The sequence below is a fragment of the Mytilus californianus genome, unplaced genomic scaffold (genome assembly GCF_021869535.1).
Source record: "Mytilus californianus isolate M0D057914Y unplaced genomic scaffold, xbMytCali1.0.p SCAF_10, whole genome shotgun sequence".
Lineage (NCBI taxonomy): Eukaryota > Metazoa > Mollusca > Bivalvia > Mytilida > Mytilidae > Mytilus > Mytilus californianus.
Window position 1 is genome coordinate 32,161,270 of NW_026262582.1, and position 21,624 is coordinate 32,182,893.

Genomic DNA, 21,624 nt, shown 5'->3' on the forward strand with positions numbered 1-21,624 from the left:
TTTGCTGTTTACATTTTATCTCTATCTATTATAATATTCAAGATAATAACCAATAAAATGCTCCGCAGGGCGCAGCTTGATACGACCGCAGAGGTCGAACCCTGAACAGTTGGGGCAAGTATGGACACAACATTCAAGCTTGATACAGCTCTGAATTTGGATTGTGATTAAATATTTGACACAGCATAGGTTTCTGACACAGAATGAATGTGGTCTAAGAACTTAAAAATTTTAAATTGGACATTCAACTATTATGGTCCAATATCCAAAATCAAAATTCATGGTTAGATTCAGCATATCAAAGAACCCCAAGAATACAATTTTTGATGAAATCAAACAAAGTTTAATTTTGGACCCTTTTGACCTCAATGTGGACTAAGTTGATAATGGGGCCCAAAAATCAAAAATCTAAATACATGGTTAGATTCAGCATATCAAAGAACCCCATATAATCAATTTTTGTTGAAATCAAACAAAGTTTAATTTTGGACCACGATTTGGACCAACTTGAAAACTGGGCCCATAATCAAAAATCTAAATACATGTTTAGATTCAGCATATCAAAGAATCCTAAGAATCCAATTTTTGTTAAAATCAAACTAAGTTTAATTTAGGACCCTTTGGACCTTAATGTAGACCAATTTGAAAACAGAACCAAAAATTAAGAATCTAAATACACGGTTAGATTCGGCATATCAAAGAACCCCAATAATTCAATTTTTGATGTAATCAAACAAAGTTTAATTTTGGACCCTTTGGACCTCAATGTGGACCAATTTAAAAACGGGGCCCAAAATCCAAAAACTTAATACACGGTTAGAATCAGCATATTAAAGAACCCCAAGAATTCAAGAATAAAACCCCATTGAAATTGGTCAAGAAATAAGCAATTTATACGAAGTATCTTCTTTTGAACAATACTGTGCAATTGAATATTTCTTGCTATTGCGCAATACTGTACAATTGACAATTTCTTGCTATTGCGCAATATTGTGCTATTGGATATTTCTTGCTATTGCACAATACTGTGCAATTGAAGATTTCTTGCTATTGCGCAATACTGTGCAATTGAAGATTTCTTGCTATTGTGCAATACTGTGCAATTGAAAATTTCTTGCTATTGCACAATACTTATTTTATAATAATTTACACATCCTGTTTGGTGTGTATCTCCTACCATATCGTTATTATTTGCTTTTAAATATAAAACAGAAATAACCAACTTAAAATGGAAAATTTTAAAAGAAAAAAAAAAGGAAAAAAAAAAAAATCCCCCCCCCCAAATTTTTTGAACCCCCTTATGATTCATCACCCCCAAACTCAATCCCAGCTTTTCCTTTGTGGTATGGTACCTTGGAGTACAATTTCAGAGAGATCCATACACTTGAACACAAGTTATTGTCTGGAAACTAGAAAAATGCTTATTTTTGGCCCCTTTTTGGCCCCTTATTCCTAAACGTTTTGGGCAATTACCCCCAAAATCAATCCCAGCATTCCCTGTGTGATATGGAACCTTGTGGTACAATTTCAGAGAGATCCATACACTTGAACACAAGTTATTGTCTGGAAACTAGAAAAATGCTTATTTTTGGCCCCTTTTTGGCCCCTTATTCCTAAACGTTTTGGGCAATTACCCCCAAACTCAATTCCAGCTTTCCCTTTGTGATATGGAACCTTGTAGTACAATTTCAGAAAGATCCATACACTTACACACAAGTTATTGTCATGAAACTAAAAAAATGCTTGTTTTTTGCCCCTTTTTTGGCCCCTTATTCCTAATATTTTGAGGCAATTACCCCCAAAATTAATCCCAGCATTCCCTGTGTGATATGGAACCTTGTGGTACAATGTCAGAGAGATCCATACACTAACAAACAAGTTATGTCTGGAAGTTACAAAAATGCTTATTTTTGGCCCCTTTTTGGCCCCTAATTCCTTAACTGTTGGTACCATAACCCCCAAAATCAATCCCAACCTTCCTTTTGTGGTATTGAACCTTATGGTAAAATTTCATAGAGATCCATTCACTTAAACTAAAGTTAGAGTGCGAAAACCAATGTGTCTTCGGACGACGCCGGACGACGACGACGACGACGACGACGACGACGACGACGCCAACGTCATACCAATATACGACCAAAAAATTTTCAATTTTTGCGGTCGTATAAAAACTGCAAAATTTCCTTAAAATTACCACTTCAGGGGCAGCAACCCAACAAGGGGTTGTCTGATGCATCTGATAATTTCAGTGCAGATAGATCTTGACCTGATGAACATTTTTACCGCATGTCAGATTTGCTCTTAATGCTTTAGTTTCAGAGATATAAGCCAAAAAATGCATTTAACCACCATGTTCTATTTTTAGCCAAGGCGGCTATCTTGCTTGATGGGTGGGGTCATCGGATACACTTTTTTACCTAAATACCCTAAGGATGATTTAGGCCAACTATGGTTTGATTTGGCCATGTAGTTTCAGAGGAGAAGATCTTTGTAAAAGATTACAAAAATTAAGAAAAAATTGTGAAAAAAATTGACTTTAAAGGGCGATTACTCTTTATGGGGTCAATTGACAATTTTTGACATGTTTGACTTATTTGTAAATCTTACTTTGCTGAACAATTTTGCTGTTTACAGTTTATCTCTATCTATTATAATATTCAAGATAATAACCAAAAACTGCAAAATTTCCTTAAAATTACCAATTCATAGGCAGCAACCCAACAACGGGTTGTCTGATGAGTCTTAAAATTTCAGGGCAGATAGGTCTTGACCTTATGAACATTTTACCCACATCAGATTTGCTCTAAATGCTTTAGTTTCAGAGATATAAGCCAAACACTGCATTTTACCCCCATGTTCTATTTTTAGCCATGGCAGCCATTTTGGTTGATGGCCAGGGTCATTGGATACTTTTTTTAAACTAGATACCTTCAGGATGATTTAGGCCAAGTTTGGTTGTATTTGGCCCAGCAGTTTCAGAGGAGAAGATTTTTGTAAAAGTTAACGGATGACTACAGACGATGGACGACCAAGTGATGAGAAAAGCTCACTTGGCCCTTTTGGGCCAGGTGAGCTAAAAAGAAATTTGACTTATCGGTATGTTTGCAATACATTCATGACATTCTGCATTGTTTAAGGCATGTTTAAAGCAGAAACAATGGAACACATGCATTAATTATTCACTTTCAATACTTTGTGAAAGAGAACAACATGTTTTCTGCACTGTCATGACTGTGACAAACTTCAAATGATGTAATGCAACCTGTGACTTCAAGTGTGATTCGCTGTGATTCAACGCAATAAAGTACTGTAGTTTGTTTGTTCTTTTCTCTTTTTATTATAGTATTTTTCATTTTTTCATAATTATAGATAAAAAAAATAAAGGACTTTTTGTTTAACATGTTTAAGATACTGACTTTATCACTGTAAAATATATTTTACCATGATAAAGTCAGTATCAAAAACAAAAAGTCCTTTATTCTATATTTCTCACGTAGTCGCATTATTCATAATAAAAACCTCTCAATAATTTCTGAATTTACAATATCAACATTGATCAATGTATCTAAATTTGTCTACCTTATTGAATAGTTTCCCGAAATATTCAAAAACTCATATGTATATGCATACTTAATTGAAGCTATATAAATAGAATAGGTAAATTGTTAACAGTAAATATGCTTTTATAGACATTACTATACAGTATGTGTTTTTCTGTTGTTGAAGGCCATACAAGTGCCTATAATTGCTTCGCACAGTGCGGAGCTATTAGTTTCAGTCGATAAACAAGCCATCTTGAAATAATTACTAATCACATATAAATTCTGATTGGTTGCTTTATGATGCGGCTGAGATAAAGCAACAGCTATTGGCTTAAATGAGATAAAGAATTACAGACTTTTCTTGTCTCAGGATAAGACATCAAATGCCGGAAAATTAACTATGTGTATTCCGATCAACTGTCATTAGTTCATGTTCGTTTTATTATGCATATATTGCACACTGAAATTCAATATTGAAATATCAATTATTAATACATGTTTATTTGCTTTGTTAATCTGCAATATGCACGATTTGTTTTGCTAAACAATGTTCCTATACAATGTTTACAAAAATGCATTATCTGTATTTTATAACTTCTGCCAATATAGGCACACCTCCAGAATACTAATTCAACAACCACATGCACACATATTACCTTAAATTAGGGTAAAGCGAAGCAGTCCACAGCTTTTTAAAAAGCTCAAACTTGTTAATGCTTACATTCACTTCATTTAAACTTTGACGGATAGTTGTCTCAATGGCAATCATACCACATCTCCTTATTTTTATATTAACTGATTAAAGGTGCAATAAAATTAATATGTGTTATAAAAAAAGATAACGTAAATTATTGTTCATACAACTTGATCAAAATAGATAATCATGCCAAAATTATCAACCAGAATATTAAGTAGTTGTCCTGGTACTACCCATAGTGATACTATAAATGCTTGTATAGAACAAGACTGATATGATGTGCCAGATTTTTATCTTAGCCATTTTAGCAGCCACAAGTAAACAATACTTGATTCCACACAATTAAAATCAGTTCTACCTTCTGCAACTTGCAAGCTCACAAGGTACATGTAAAATCTCACTAAAAGACATCATATGGAGCACTAGGTAATATACATTATTCTGATTTGTATCAAACCTGTCCTTAAGCTTGCTCTTACCATGCTTACTCATACATGTAACAACAAATTTCTACCAGATTTTGTTTAGCCTGCATTTACAAGGTCCATACATATTATCTATCCCCTTTTATACTTCTATGCCACATAAATATATTATTTTAATGATATTAACAAATTTTGTCACGAGTGCTATGTCAAGAATGTGGAGTCCATACACTGTTTTCTCACATGTCTCATGCACGAGATGTATACTTTGGCCTTTGTTAGTCTTGTATCATTTTTAATTTTAGTTTCTTGTGTATAATTTGGAGTTTAGTATGGCGTCCATTATCACCGAACTAGTATACATATTTGTTTAGGGGCCAGCTGAAGGACAACCCCGGGTGCGGGAGTTTCTCGCTGCATTGAAGACCCATTGGTGGCCTTCGGCTGTTGTCTGATCTATGGTCGGGCTGTTGTCTCTTTGACACATTCCCCATTTCCATTCTCAATTTTATTTAGTATTTTTAGCTATGTCATAACAACCTGTTACACTTCCTGTATTACATGTACTAGCACTACTTCGCTCTCTCACCTTTTTTGCCCTATCTTTGTCACAGTCCTCTGTTTAAATAAGCTATTTATATTTGAAGACCTATTTTGCATAATCATAATGGACATATTCTGTTGCCGTCCTGATACTCCCGAATATCACGAATATAAACCATGTACATAGTGACGTAATCAATCAATCATACATTATTTCCTGCCAAGTTGAGACAAGTACAAAATGTAAATAACTGTATTATTCTATTCTTATTATAAAAAAATTCGTAAGGGTTTCTCGGAACCCAGTGTCTCGCCTACTTTTGCTGTTGTCCATGTTTTCAGTGTGATAGGGGAATGCACATAATAGATTTACAGTTAATGAAATAAAACGTTTGAAATGTATGAAAAAAGTTATGCTTGTAAAAAATGAATACAGTATACAATCAAATCTATAGATTTATAAAAGAGTTGAAACATAACTTTATTGAATGAACAAATGATAAAGAAGAAAATTTTTACATTGCTTGATGATTTATCCCTTAATTCAGATGACGACGGAATGTAGGATCGCTATGTCTAGCTTTTGCGACAAAAGTCGCAGGCTCAACAAAAATGGGGAAAAAATTATTAAAAATTTTACTCTAGATACTATCTTTTGATTGTAAGAAACTTCTGTCCAAGTTTGGTAAAAATCCGGGATGGTTTATGAATCTAATAAATGTTTTAAAAATTTTAACTGCAGACTGTATGTAATGTTAACTGGAAGAAAAACTAAGTCCATTTATAAGTAATATACGGAAAAACAGGAAATAAATTTTTACAAAATTTCCTTCTAGATACTAGCTTTTTATCATAAAAAAGCTTCTGTCCAAGTTTGGTACAAAACCAGGATATTTTATGAAAGTAATTAAAAATTTTAAAACTTTAACTACAGAGTGAGTGTAATGTTAACTGGCAGAAAAACTAAGTCAATTTATAAGTAAAATACAGATAAACAGGATTTTTTTTTACAAAATTAACTTCTGGTTACTATCTTATGATCATAAACAAGCTTCTGTCCAAGTTTGGTAGAAATCCAGGATATTTTAAGAAAGTTATTATAATTTTAATAAAATGCTTCGCTGGGGCGCAGCTTGATACGACCGCAGAGGTCGAACCCTGAACAGTTGGGGCAAGTATGGACACAACATTCAAGCTTGATACAGCTCTGAATTTGGATTGTTATTAAATATTTGACACAGCATAGGTTTCTGACACAGAAAGAATGTGGTCTAAGAACTTGAATTCTTTTAATTTACCTATTATGGTCCAATGTCCAAAATCAAAATACATGGTTAGATTCAGCATATCAAAGAACCCCATATATTCAATTTTTGTTAAAATCAAACAAAGTTTAATTTTGGACCCCAACTTGGACAAACTTGAAAACTGGGCCCATAATCAAAAATCTAAACACATGTTTAGATTCAGCATATCAAAGAACCCCAAGAATTCAATTTTTCCTAAAATCATACTAAGTTTAATTTTGGACCCTTTGGACCTTAATGTAGACCAATTTAAAAAACAGGACTTAAAATTAAAAATCTAAATACACGGTTAGATTTGGAATATCAAAGAACCCCAATAATTCAATTTTTGATGAAATCAAACAAAGTTTAATTTTGGACCCTTTTGACCTCAATATGAACCAATTTGATAGCAGGGCCCACAAATAAAAAATCTAAATTCATGGTTAGATTCAGCATATCAAAGAACCCCATATATTCAATTTTTGTTGAAATCAAAAAAAGTTTAATTTTGGACCCCAACTTGGACCAACTAGAAAACTGGGCCCATAATCAAAAATCTAAACACATGTTTAGATTCAGCATATCAAAGAACCCCAAGAATTCAATTTTTGTTAAAATCAAACTAAGTTTAATTTTGGACCCTTTGGACCTCAATGAAGACCAATTTAAAAAACGGGACCCAAATTAAAAATCTAAAAACACGGTTAGATTTGGCATATCAAAGAACCCCAATAATTCAATTTTTGATGAAATCAAACAAAGTTTAATTTTGGACCCTTTTGACCTCAATATGAACCAATTTGATAGCGGGGCCTACAAATAAAAAATCTAAATACATGGTTAGATTCAGCATATCAAAGAACCTCATATATTCAATTTTTGTTGAAATCAAACAAAGTTTAATTTTGGACCCCAATTTGGACCAACTTGAAAACTGGGCCCTAATCAAAAATCCAAATACATGTTTAGATTCAGCATATCAAAGAACCCCATATATTCAATTTTTGTTGAAATCAAACAAAGTTTAAATACTGGACCCTATCTTGGACCAACTTGAAAACTGGGCCCATAATCAAAAATCTAAACACATGTTTAGATTCAGCAAATCAAAGAACCCCAAGAATTCAATTTTTGTCAAAATCAAACTAAGTTTAATTTTGGACCCTTTGGACCTCAATGTAGACCAATTTAAAAAACAGGACCCAAAATTAAAAACCTAAATACACGGTTAGATTTGGAATATCAAAGAACCCCAAAAATTCAATTTTAGATGAAATCAAACAAAGTTTAATTTTGGACCCTTTTGACCTCAATATGAACCAATTAGATAACGGGGTCCACAAATAAAAAATCTAAATACATGGTTAGATTCAGCTTATCAAAGAACCCCATATATTCAATTTTTGTTGAAATCAAACAAAGTTTAATTTTGGACCCCAATTTGGACCAACTTGAAAACTGGGCCAAAAATCAAAAATCTAAATACATGTTTAGATTCAGCATATCAAAGAACCTCATATATTCAATTTTTGCTAAAATCAAACAAAGTTTAATTTTGGACCCTTTGGACATTATTGTAGACCAATTTGAAAACTGGACCCAAAATTAAAAATCTAAATACACTGTTAGATTCGGCATAACAAATAAATAAATGTGATCAAAGATTTTACAAATCTAATGCGCCATACTGTGCAATTAAAGATTACTTCTTGAAATTTTTCAATATTTGAAATTTGAAAAAAAAATAATATTTGAAGAATAATTATTTTTAATTTCTGAAATCTGAAATGAGAAAAAATTGGCCCCCCACAATTTCTTTTTATCCCCCCCCCTTTTTCCCCCAAAAAAATTCTTTCCCTCAAGATATGGTCATAATCTCAATTCAAATTTCCAATGGAGTTGGCAACCATAATTACCCATTTAAATTTACCATAGTGCTAACTTAATCTATTTTATAATAGAATTAATAAAAATATAGTGTCAAATCTTTCATATGGATTTTTTTGTAAAAAAAAAAGATGAAAACATTTGCAGATATTTTTACTGGTCTTCCTTTATAAATATGCATTTCTTTAAACATAATTTAAAAGCAGTGTAAGGGAAGTAACCAAAACGTTGTATTTGGATTACCTCCCTTACACTGTTTTAGATTATCTTTATTGTTCATTAACCATTACTTTATACATAATTTAAAAGCAGTGTAAGGGAGATAATTTCAATGATGTATTTGATTTATCTCCCTTACACTGCTTTAAATTATGTTTTGTACTAAAGTATTTGTCCATTAACCAGGACAACCTTGTTTTTCCCCCTTTTTTGCCCCTAATTCCTAAACGGTTTGAGCCATAACCCCCCAAAGCAAATCCTAACCATCCCTTTGTGGTATGGAAACTTGTAGTATAATTTCAGAGAGATCCATACACCGTTCCACAGTTATTGTCTGGAAACTAGAAAATGCTCATTTTTGGCCCCTTTTTGGCCCCTAATTCCTTAACTGTTGGTACCATAACCCCCAAAATCAATCCCAACCTTCCTTTTGTGGTATTTAACCTTATGGTCAAATTTCAAAAAGATCCATTCACTTAAACTAAAGTTAGAGTGCGAAAACCAATATGTATTCGGACGACGACGCCGGACGACGACGACGACGACGCCAACGTCATACCAATATACGACCACAAAATTTTTTTGCGGTCGTATAAAAACTTAAACCACAGAGTGAATGTAATGTTAACTGGCAGAAAAACTAAGTCCATTTATAAGTAAAATACGGATAAACAGGATTTATTTTTTTACAAAATTTACTTCTGGATACTATCTTATGATCATAAACAAGTTTCTGTTTAAGTTTGGTAGAAATCCAGGATAGTTTAAGAAAGTTATTAAAATTTCAAAAACTTTAACCACAGACATGACAGACATGACAGAGTGAATATTTGTGGACACCGCCGACGCCGAAGCAATGTAGGATCGCTATGTCTGGCTTTCAGGGGTTCAAATTAACATTTGGTACTGGAAGGTCCAGGACCTTTGACACTCCAAACTGAAAGGTCCACAACCTAAATCCCAGGTCCTACTTTATTTGAAATTTTTCATAACTCAGTAAGATACAAAATTTTTGGTCTTAGGTTAGCTTGTTTAATTATATTTAAACTGCATGCAATATTTTGTTCAGTTTACAAATTTATTGCCAGGCAACCATATAAATGTAGCACTAAACTGTCAGTGTCACTGTGGTATAACATGTATAATAATAAACTTGTCTTACAAGTATATTATGAACTCAAATAATCTTTTTTTTTTGGTATTGGGGAGGGTGTCACTGTGAGTGGGTGTGTTGTCTCAATTATTGGTAATTATACCATTATCTCAGGGCTTACACTACTTCAGATCATAGGGAGAAGTGACTTCTATAAAGGGCTATATGTATCTTTTTTTATACTGTTCAAGTCATAACCGAGTATACAATTAAAGTAACAGTTCAAATTCATAGTGGTCAGGGGCGTTTCTATGATATTATAAAGAGGGGGCGTAGAATCAAATCTTTTTGTACCTTTTTTTGCTAAAAAACATAAAATAATTGTGAAGTGCACTAATGTAACAAGATTAGCAGATTACGATAGGTTTTTTTTTTTAAAGGGGGGGGGGGGGGGGGGTGGGGGGGGGGGGGGGGGTGCGTACGCCCATTACGCTCTCACCTGGACCCGCCCCTGGCTGTGTAAGTTCATCATATGTTACACAATTATATTAGTTCCTCTCTTGTCAGAAACTACTAACTAAATATCTAGCACTAATAAAGAAAGAACTTTGTTTACATCAAAAATGAAAATAAAGCGTGAAATGCTTAATTTTTCGCTTTGGGGTCAATATTCTTCTGTCAGATGTGCCATTTATGGGTCCGTAGTCATTATCCTTAGAATCCGGATTTCATTCATAGCAGGTCCTTTCCCGAATACGACCAGTAGTTTGTACAAATATTTCAATGACGGACGAGAAAATTTACAAAATTAAGCGATGTCTGAAATGCATTTTGGAAGGAATATGACGTATTTAATGCACTGAATGAATTACAAATTTACTTAAGGCAACTTTCATCACTTCTAATGGGTTAACAAACTTATTTTGCCGACATTTAAAATGGTTTGAAGTACGCTCTCGAGGGGTATACCATGTCAATAGTAATATGGCTTTGAAATGACGATACTGATTGTTAAAAGGGTTGGCAAAGTTTTTTTTTATTTTCTTTCAAATCGAAGGTCCGTCGTGCGTAGCTAGTAACAAAAATGAAAGTCCGATTGCAATAGTGGAAGGTCACAGACCTCGGACCACCGCTAATTTGAACCCCTGGCTTTTGGACAAAAGTCGCAGGCTAAAAAAAAAACGATACGAAGCAAAGAAAATGCACCTAAATATCCCACTCAGCATGTCGGTCTGTATAACGTAGGATATATCTTCTAGTCCCATATTGTTCTGACATCTGACAGCCTTTTAAGAATTTGTTGGGCCGTCAGACCTTGGAATAGTATACTATATTATGTCCCAGGTCAGGCCAATCTCAAATTGGTGTCTTCGTGTCAATATGTTGTTGCCCTGAATATTAGTGAAATATTTGATGTTTGACGTTAAACCGCCACTAAAAAATCTCATATTTTCTTTTATATAAATAAGAAGATGTGGTATGAGTGCAAATGAGACAACTCTCCATCCAAGTCACAATCAATGTATAAAAAGTTAACAATTATAGGTCAAAGTAAGGCCTTCAACACAGAGCCTTGGCTCACACCGAACAGCAAGCTACATGTATAAAGGGCTCCAAAATGACTAGTGTAAAACAATTCAAACAGGAAAATAGTTTAACTGAATATCAATCCTAAAAAAAACTGTGATTATTTGGAGAGAATCGGTAAGAAATTAAGTCAGCTTCAAATTCAGAAAAACACCTATATCAACTAAACGATAATATGGATAATAACTGTTAATAGACATTTTTGGAAAAAAAAAATGAAAAATAAATTTAATTAACAGGCCTGTTTTAAAAACATATATATAAAACAATATCAAGAATATAATTTGAAGTGATTTGTATAGGAATTGACCCATACAGCTCTGACAGAGACACAATCTTTTTGTCAAGAAATTAAACAAAATTTTCCTTATACGCTGGTCAAAGTGTTTTTAGATTTTACTTTTTGATAAAGCAAAGCATGGAGACATAATAATCTTGTGGTATAGGCGGGCAAGGAGGTTTCATGTTTTCCCTCCTTTTTATAAAAAGATACATAATAGATTGGAACATGTAAAGTCTTGTTTTTTATTAAAAGTTGTTATTCTTGAGGGGTTCTTGCATCCTAACTCTCATTGCATTCCTGTCTCAATGTCAGAGAAGTTTTGTGGGTTGCTCGAGTTATTTTCACACAACGTGTTTGCTTTTGCTGTGCAATCGATTTAAATTTCGACCGGTGATCGATCATTTGTAAAGCGGAAAGAAAAGACAACCGATTAGTTTTTATTTAAAGAGGAAAAATTAAACTCGAATGGAAATAACAATGTACATAAAAAGAGTTTGTTTTATGAATATGCAATTACAAATCTAATTGCTGATATTAAATGTACATTCCCATGGCTATTTGTACATGATTCTTTTTTTTAATGTCCAGTGGCAAATGTTTCATGTATTTATAATACAAGTTCATTCTGACAGCAAATTTCATCCGTTTTATCGAAGTTTCGACCTCAATACAGTCTTCATATATAGTGATTGAACAATTTTACTATAGATGTTTCGAACAAACTTTTAAACTCACTAATTTTCGATTATATTACATGTATTATCAATTAACAACTGGACAACTTTCAGTTTTAAAAGATTTCGATCTATAAGTTAGTGTATAGTCATGACAGTGTAGATGAACAGAAATCATTTTCCTTGAAAACAATATTCGCTTCCCATGGTCAAATGATACTTTTTCGGTATTGACAGTTTCCGAGACTAAATTATGTGAACGATGAGAGACTGCACTATACTGAGGACTGTTCTTTACATTTTCTTTTTAATGGAGTGTTTTTCCCATAGATCACACTGTTAACCAAAACTTGCAAGGTTCTCGATTGCTTTATATGCATATTGTAATGGTATTTCTTAAATACCAGATGGGAGATATGGTATTATCTATTTCTGTTTCTTTGACATACTTATAAGAAAGAGTAGTTCAAATACCACGCCAAAAACGATTCTATGAAATAATTTTTCTATTACGGCAGTAATGTACCTTCCATTATTGGACTATTGGGGTGTCAGACTAATTGGGTGTCAAACCAATGGGGTGTTGGACTAATGGAGTGTTGGACCAATGGGGCGTCGGACTAATGGGGTGTCGGACCAATGGGGCGTAGGAATAATGGGGTGTCGGAATATCGTGCGACCCAAATTATGACGTCTTGAAAGGCTTTTTCAATTTTTTGCTTTGACACCTTCCTGTTGCAGTAATTTGGACTATGAATGGGGTCTGATTTAGAACAAGGCACTGGCTACAGTTTCATGGAAATGTAACAATAATATAAAAATTATTGTTACATTGGAGACTAATTGCCGGAATGCAGGGTTGGGTAAGGAACCGATTAATTACGAATGTAACAATAATATTTGGGTCTACGGTTACATTGCGTTATTGTTACATTAACGCACTGCAATGTATGATGGGAATAGTAATAAATATGTATTAAAATAAAACTTGAAAACTTTTATTTGATGTTTACAATATTGCATACAATATTTTGATTTTTTATTTACAATGACAGTTTCTACAAATCCAGTATGTTGTTTTGGGGGCATGTTTTAGTCCGACGCATTTTCGGTGAAACCACTCTAAGCAGCCATCACAAACCAGTGATACGGCAATGTGCACGCTCTATATTGCATACCGTACAATTACATTCTGCATTTTCCCTTTATGAAGTTTAAGAAACTTTCAATGTCTGAATGCCATGCTTCAGGTGAAAAATATTTTGTTACTCTTGCGATGTTTACATTTTCGTCCAATATTTTTTTTGGAAGCATGTTAGGTTTTTTAAATATAAGTCAATTGTGACAGCAATTAATGTTGACATTTGCCGACAGATTGAAATTGGTGGAAACAGTGTTTTCATTTTCAGAGTCCAGATATTTTGTGATCTTATCAGTCGTGACAGTACATGCTCTATTGAACAGTTCATTAAGTATTCATCAAGAGTGATATTGAACTAAACTGTAGTAGTCATGATTTTTAACAACACCAAAACAATCAATACTTATTCGCTGAATAATATTATTATTATTATTAATATTATCTAGTACACATGGTACATATCGAAGAATTAAGCAACATAACTATAGAAGGTTTAAGTTTAATAAATCTATCATACATTGCAGTCTTTAATGTAACAATAATGCAATGTAACCGTAGACCCAAATATTAGTGCCTTAGAACAAATTGTTCTTGATATTTGAAGCATCCTCGATTCCTACATGTGTACCTTTGTACTACATAAGGACTACAGGAGTCTACATGCTAGTTTGGGAAAAAGAATTTGAGGTGTTTTACGTTCTTGTGTTATATCACACAGTATTAAAGCCATCCAGTAAGTACAGTATACATACACCTTATCGCTATTTGTCCGCCATTACTGGACATCACACAGGTTCCCGTAAAATTTTGACGTCACAATACAAAATATCTGACGCCACAATGGAAAAGTGATTGTTGTATGACGTCAAAAGTTCAAGCGGGACAGATTCTCGGGTCAGCCGGGAATAGCGATAAGGTCACTGGTGTATTGTAGTTGCCAATTTTAATATTTGGTCTTTTGACATCAGTGATTTTGCGAACTCACAATACTTTTGTTGTTTTTTTTGTAGCACAAACACCCAAATGCAAGTACATGTTGATGTGCTCTGGCTTATTGAAAATTGTCTGGATTTTCTACAATACTTACAAATAATATATTGCATTCACTTTGTTTGTCGTTTATGAAATAAGCTGGTCCCGTTCAAGTGAAGGAACTAGCCTGGATTGCCTCGCGACGCAGACATGTACTAGAACCAGAAACCAGAAAAAGATCTGGTAACCAGACTGGGCAAATTCAACTATGCACTCGAGTCTTTGTGTTGAAAGGTACCAGCTCTCAACTGTTCTGTGAAGGTATTTTCCTCCGTTATATATCGGAGCACCCTCACTTAGGATATAGGTTTAACACTTAAAAGATATTTTCAAAGATATTTACATAGTGTGGTGGGGTGTTTAAGTTTAAAAGTTTTATATACATGTGATAACTGTGGATTTAAAAAAAGTATTTAAAATTATGATTTGTTTGCATCATTTATAGATCTACCTAGGTTAAGATTTAGGATTAAAAATAACATTTGAGTTTCTTTGAGACAGAGGGATGTTTATATCATATGTTTAAAAAGTTAAAAAAAATTAAAATATATAAAATATTAAAAGATATAAATAAAGTTAATTAAAACAAAAACAAAAAGAAAGGGAGTAATTAAGTCAGTTGATATCAGCTGTAGAGGAGTTAACCAAAAATAGAATATATCTGTCTTAAACTATAAATTTATAGTGCATATATTAGGATTTAGTAAAGCTGGAATCAAATGCGTACAAAAGTGAAGTAAATTTTTATGCAGCACAGCCGCACAAAAATATAACCATGCATAGCAACATATGAAAATAAATGACCGATCCAGAAAAATTCCCCGCTTAGCTAGGATATCAAATGTTAGTCCCCCAATAAAAAAAAACAAGAAATATTGTGATTAATTGAATTCAGAAACTACATGAATAAGGTGAATTACAACGATATACATTTTAAAGATTTAAAGTCTACGGTAAATAATTTGAAGAATAATAGTTTGATTTATGTTGTAATTAATTGACGATTGACATACGGTTTAAGCTAATTGTAGGGCAAGAATGAAATTTTGCAAATGATGATAACAATTTTAGGCTAATTTAGGCAAAAGACATCAATGGGATATTCAAATTCATAAGTCAAAAACAAATTGATAATGACATGGCAAAGAGGGTAATTTCATGCCTAAACCATTTTTTTTGACAAATTTATATATTTTTTTATGATTTTATATTTAATTTGTTTTTATTTTTTGTACTGGTATAGTAGTTCATGGATCCAAGGTAGTTTTTTATTTGTCTGTTCCATATACTGTGTCTTTTAATAAAGTTAATAAATTTTTATCGCATTTATTTTTTTTATTTTATTCTTTTAATGTTCATAAAGTATGGCTATACATTAAAGGTATTAAGGCAGGAAAATCTTGATAAATCGTTGCATATAAAAAAGAAGATGTGGTATGACTGCCAATGAGACAACTCTTCACAAGAGACCAAATGACACAGAAATTAACTGCTTTAGGTAACCGTATGGCCTTCAACAATGAGTAAAGCCCACACAGCATAGTCAGCTATAGCAGTTTGTTACAAATAAAACTTTTCCTCTGTCAGCTTCCATCACTTTGCTTTTGGCAGCGCAACAATATGTTTGAATTTCAAAACCGGATCTTTTCACCCAAAATCACGTTTGCTCCCATTCATGTTCAACCTCTTTCACTTTTGCATCCTTTTAAAGGTTTTGTATTGAATATTTTTTTTAATTATGTTTAAGTTATTGTATTGCTAAATAATAAAGATAATGTTTTTTTTTATCTGTGTTAAAACTAGTATTTGTACATTATGTGTAATAGTCCCAGTTTAGAGTAGTTAAGTGTTTTTTTATTATTATTATTTTTACGAAATGAATAATGAATAGTGTCATGATGATACAAATTGTCATAATCATTAAAATCATGCACGGTCCTTTCCAAATCAAAAAGATCTCTAGAATTTTTAAGATATGTAAACCAAAGTTAGTTATAACTTGAATCATGTTTTTCAAACACATAACGCAGATACAAAATTAGTTTTGCAAATACCAACATGACCAATTAACAGTGATCATGAATAATAAACATATAATTATTAATTATCTAAAATAATAAACATTTAATTATTAATTATCTAATTATAAAAAAAAAATCATTTAAACATTTTTTTTTTTATGATAATAGAAATATTTTGATAAATACATCTTAAAAGCATCTAACAATGTAACCTATATTTGCAAAAATAGGGCGCGTTTGTGTGGATTGCAAATGTATAGCGTTCGAACGTGTTATGAGTGCGAATGTACCCGATACTTTGAATTTCTATGTCGATACAAATGTACAGATATTATACTACCATAATATAAGGCTTTATTGGGAGAATTAAAAAAAGGGTTGAAAATGCAGAATTATGTATAGTTCCTATAGGTATAGGAAGATGTGTTCATTTTTATTTCTAAGACTTGTTTTGTTTTCTTTTATTTACACTGAGTACACACATTGTAATCATATAAAATAATGATTCCAGCTAAAAAGCACCCATTGTTTTACAAGTTGTCCTAACCTTATAACAATCCAAACATTGAGGTGTGCAATTCCCCAGGACCTTTCTGTAGTTCCTACGGTTCAATCTGAACACCCTTAAGTCTTTTTGTTGTGACCTTTACATTTTTTTAAAAGGGAAATATTAATGCACAATTTTCAATGCTAATACACAATTCTATCTAGTAAAAAATCGTTTAACAAATTGAAGAGTTTTTAATTAATACAGCACAAATACATTATACTACTTTATTATTTAAATTTTTATTTATGAAGTAACAAGTTTTGAGTTTTACACTGCTTCACCAAAAATATATGGACTTAAACAGTATTTGACTAAAAAGGCTTATAACATTTGTTAGGGTAGGCATCACAATATTGAGAAGGTAGCGAAGGCAGGAATCAGAACTACATCTTTTGTCGGTATATATATTATAGTATTATAACCAAATACACCAGTGGCAAACCTGCTTATTGTGATACTTAATGAAGTTAAAATTGTCCTGAAAAATTTCGAGGAGTTGGGTGTTGATGTTGGATTATTTTGTCCTTTGTACTGTACGATTTTTTTTTTTATTTCTTTTACCTGTTCAAGAATACGAATATTATTACGCAAATTCTGGTTCTAAAATACAATTCCAAATATTTTAGAGAAAAATCACAACATTTTTTACGGTTGTGAAAATATTAAAGTTTCAAATATTTATATTCATGCAACACATATTAGTTACATTTACCACAATTAATATTCTTTTTCATTGTACGTTAAAATACATTAGCTTTGATATACTGTCCCTCAAACTATTTGATAAATTGCCGAATTTAAGTTTATTCCATTTCAATTTCAAAGACTTTTTTGTAAAGGATAGGTAAGCCTCTTAGAATACTTATCATTCTATGCTACATATGTAAGTAACATATTTGATATATAGTTTCACTTACGTTTACATGCAGTTTATTCACATTAGAATGTTATTAAAAATTTTCCTTTTCATGTTTAAACATGTCATCTCATTGATGTAAACAATCGCCATATTGCTTTGTGACGTATTGGAATTTCCACGATTGTATATATATTTTCGAATATCAGCCACTTTAACTCCCGTTGTAACCACGATGTCCACTTTATCTACCAATATATTTCAATGACGTCACATAATCTGTATATCTCTGTACACCTTATCTACTATTGTACCTCTCTGATCACGTGACAACAATCCACCTTATATCCCAATTGTAGGTTCAAGAATGAATTCTAGTAAAGTGGCTTTCTAAATTTAGGTCAAAGTTAAGGTGGCTTTTTGACAATACCAAATAAGGATTCAGAAACCTATCTCTCCCAAAAATAAATAATTTAAAAAATAAAATCTTCTATTCAATTCTTAGAATAAATATACTGAAAAATACTTAATATGGATTGCCTATCTAGTCTACACAATAAAAAAATTGAGATTTTAAAAAGTCCACTTTATCTACGTTTGTACCACCGTACAGCCAATGTGCCTTTTGTGAGTATATATATATATATATATATATCAGATCTGTTCTTATTCTACATCAAGGGTTGACTGCGGTGAGGACATATGGTCTTCATCTGGTCTTCTTTCGACCGGCAGTTAGACGCTTGCCATAGTGGGGAGTCCGTTTGGCTGTGCGGGATGTATTAGATCGTTTTATTTTGGACCATTACAGGTAAAAGTAATATGTTTCAGTTCTTTGAACACATTCATTCTGCATGAAAAACCTATGCAGTGTCAAGCATTTAATTTCAATCTAAATTAAGAGCTGTATCAATCTTGGATGTAGGTTCCATAATTGCCCCAATTGATGAGGGTTCCACCACAGTGTCCGTATCAAGCTGCGCCCCGAGGAGCATTTTATTGTTTGTTACGCTAATGTTTCTTCTTTATCAATGTATAAGATTTGAATATCGGTAAACTGCCGTTGACTGATCTTGACTTAAATGTTAACCCTGTTTTTTGCGGAAACTCTAGAAGAAAGATATAGTATTTATCATTTGTTTATACTTCGAAAAACAAAACAAGACAGCATAAATCTATAGTTCAAGCAAAGCAAAGGATAGTTCAACTTATTTCTTGTAGGAATCAGTTTCCTTGAAAGACGAGTTTTTCACTTTTTTTTAACAGAAACTTCACAAAAAATAACACTGTTTATCTATTCTACTTTAGACTTTAAAGGAGTAGGTCCAGTAAGACCCCTTTTTGGCCCCAAAATATAGCAGTTTTACAAAATTGTTACAATGTAAACTTTTAGCTATTTGTTCGAAAGTATGATACTTCTGCTACATAAAAATGGGATGTTTTTGACAATACAATGCACATATATCGGGTACTAGCATCATTAAGTCATGCTAAATTACTGAAATCTTCACAATTTTAGAATTTGAGTTAAATTTTAGACGGTTTCCGTCTTAAATGGAAGTGGCCGCATTTGTGTTCATTCTTAATATTTAAATGTAAGTTGTATTTAATGATAATACATAACATATATAAAGGTTGAGAGTGAACACGGATGCGGCCACTTTCATTTTTGACAAAAACCATCTGAAAAGTGACACATTATGGCATATTTGACAGATTTTTCATATTTAAGCTTGAATTAGAGCGTCTGAAATGACTAATTCAGTTAAAATCTTTCATATAAACTAATTGAATCGACTGAAGTAGACACTTAAGTGTTTAAAAAGTGTCAAAAATCTTTAATCAGATGAACCTGAAATTTGAGGCCAAAATCGGCCCTTACCGGACCTACTCCTTTGTTCATAATGTACAAAATGAAAAGGGATATACGGAAACTTGGTCCAGCCGAATTGATCAACAAGATCGATTTTAGTCCACATTATGTTCACTCAGCACACATCATCTCGTTACATTGTATCAATTTTATTTCAGTAAAGATGACAGTTGAGCGACACGGGCGCTTGAGAGCCTCTTGCCTTGTCTTGTCGTCGAATTGCTGCTTCATTGACATATACCTGGCAAATCCTTTTCATATTCCTCGTCCTTTACCATTCTATGGGAATTTGTTTAAGCAATGGGCACAAACCGTAGTTCTACGATGACGGAAAATATTGATCTCTATCTGACTGATCTCTTTGAAACTTTCAGATATGGTTTATTGTTGCAATTTCTTGGAAAGTAGATGAATATATGCACAGTTCTGTTTTTAGTTTTGTCATTTGAACATATACATGTAAATGAAAAAGAAACATCAGTCCAAGGTAAGTGAAACTGCCACAATAAGGGCTTTATACCCAATAATAGAAACGATAAGGTATGATTATGCAAACTGAAATACTACTTTTCAAATAAACCAGGACAAAACCTTAATTATATATAATGAATAATGAAATAAGACTTAAATACTATACATTGCACAAAAAAATATTAAAAAGTATGGTACATAACGAATAAATATACAGCATTTGGCAAACAACAAAATCCATATAATTACGACAACTACCATTGGATCCCAAAATTTTGTATTTGACGAAATTCAATATTTAAAATATTTAATTTTGTTTGGTGTGCATAATATTTTCTTTTAACCGACCAAAAAAGATACCATTGGGTTAATGCTCATCAAAAAGTCAAGAAATGACATTTCAAAAGAATAAATAACAAGACGACAGGTCACCGTTCATTATAAATGCTATAAACAAAACAAAATATAGAAATAAAACAATATGAACCCCCTAAAAACAGGAGGTGAACGTAGATCATCGGGAAGTGTCAAATATTACGATTTACTATTTACATCTATCAAGTGTAACCTATTGAATTCCGATGTTGCAAATTGCCTGACTAGCCATTATACAATACTGTGATAGTAAATGCCAGTAACCTTACCTTATGGTATTACAAAATAATAATTCAACGATACTTTAGTTTATTGTCTTACCCAAATACGTAACCAAATTAGAAAGCTATAACGTGTTAACAATGTTTTCTTATACAAATCCTTGGATAAACAAGACTGCTAATGATAGAAAACAAAATCAAATATAAAAAAATCATAGTTACATACTAGGAAAGGCAACGCTACCCCTTTTAACTCACCGAAACCAAATAGTCGATGTATAAGGTTTGGCGGTAAATATCGACCCCGGTATCTACCAGCGGTAAATAGTGGTCGCTTGCAATATTCAATGTTGTTTTTACTATCCAATCTAGTGAAGTAATTAATAAAGGAGGAAATCATTTAAATCTATTCTTTTTCATGATATATTTTATTAAAAGATTTAAATGGTTTGTTTTATTTAATAACTATAAAGTTAACTGTATAATTAACAGTTATAACCTCTTATGTAGTACATTGGGGTTATGATATATATTGCATACATCATATGTATAAAGATGAACATGTATTCTAAAATGACGTTCTTCTTTCGCTTTGGAAACACAGCCATGTTCTAATTACAATAGAACATGGGCTGCACGTGATTGACGTCGCAATTGAAATTGCAATGTCAGTTGTATTTTGAACAACACCGGAGACCAAAATGGACATTTGTGTTGGTGTTGCTCGCTAGTAAATTAAATAAAATCATTCTAAAAGTAAGTTTACATGTTTCTGTTCATTTTTTATCGTCGAACGGTTTAATTTTTATATCGTTTTGGCTTCATAAAATCGAAATGGCTGCCTT

At 32.4% G+C, this 21,624-nt stretch overlaps 1 protein-coding gene across 3 annotated transcripts in view; it reads left to right on the forward strand.

The window, feature by feature from the left end:
* LOC127717947 (uncharacterized) overlaps positions 1 to 21,624 on the forward strand; it is a 373,820-nt gene that overhangs the window by 329,228 nt on the left and 22,968 nt on the right. For 2 of the 3 annotated variants that reach the window (XM_052223827.1, XM_052223828.1), the window contains exon 2: positions 20,087 to 20,199. The exons of the other annotated variant lie outside the window; for it this stretch is intronic. In XM_052223827.1, coding sequence (XP_052079787.1) covers positions 20,121 to 20,199 — 79 coding nt within the window. In that variant the 5' untranslated portion in view covers positions 20,087 to 20,120. The remainder of the gene's footprint in view (positions 1 to 20,086; positions 20,200 to 21,624) is intronic. 3 annotated transcript variants of the gene reach the window in all.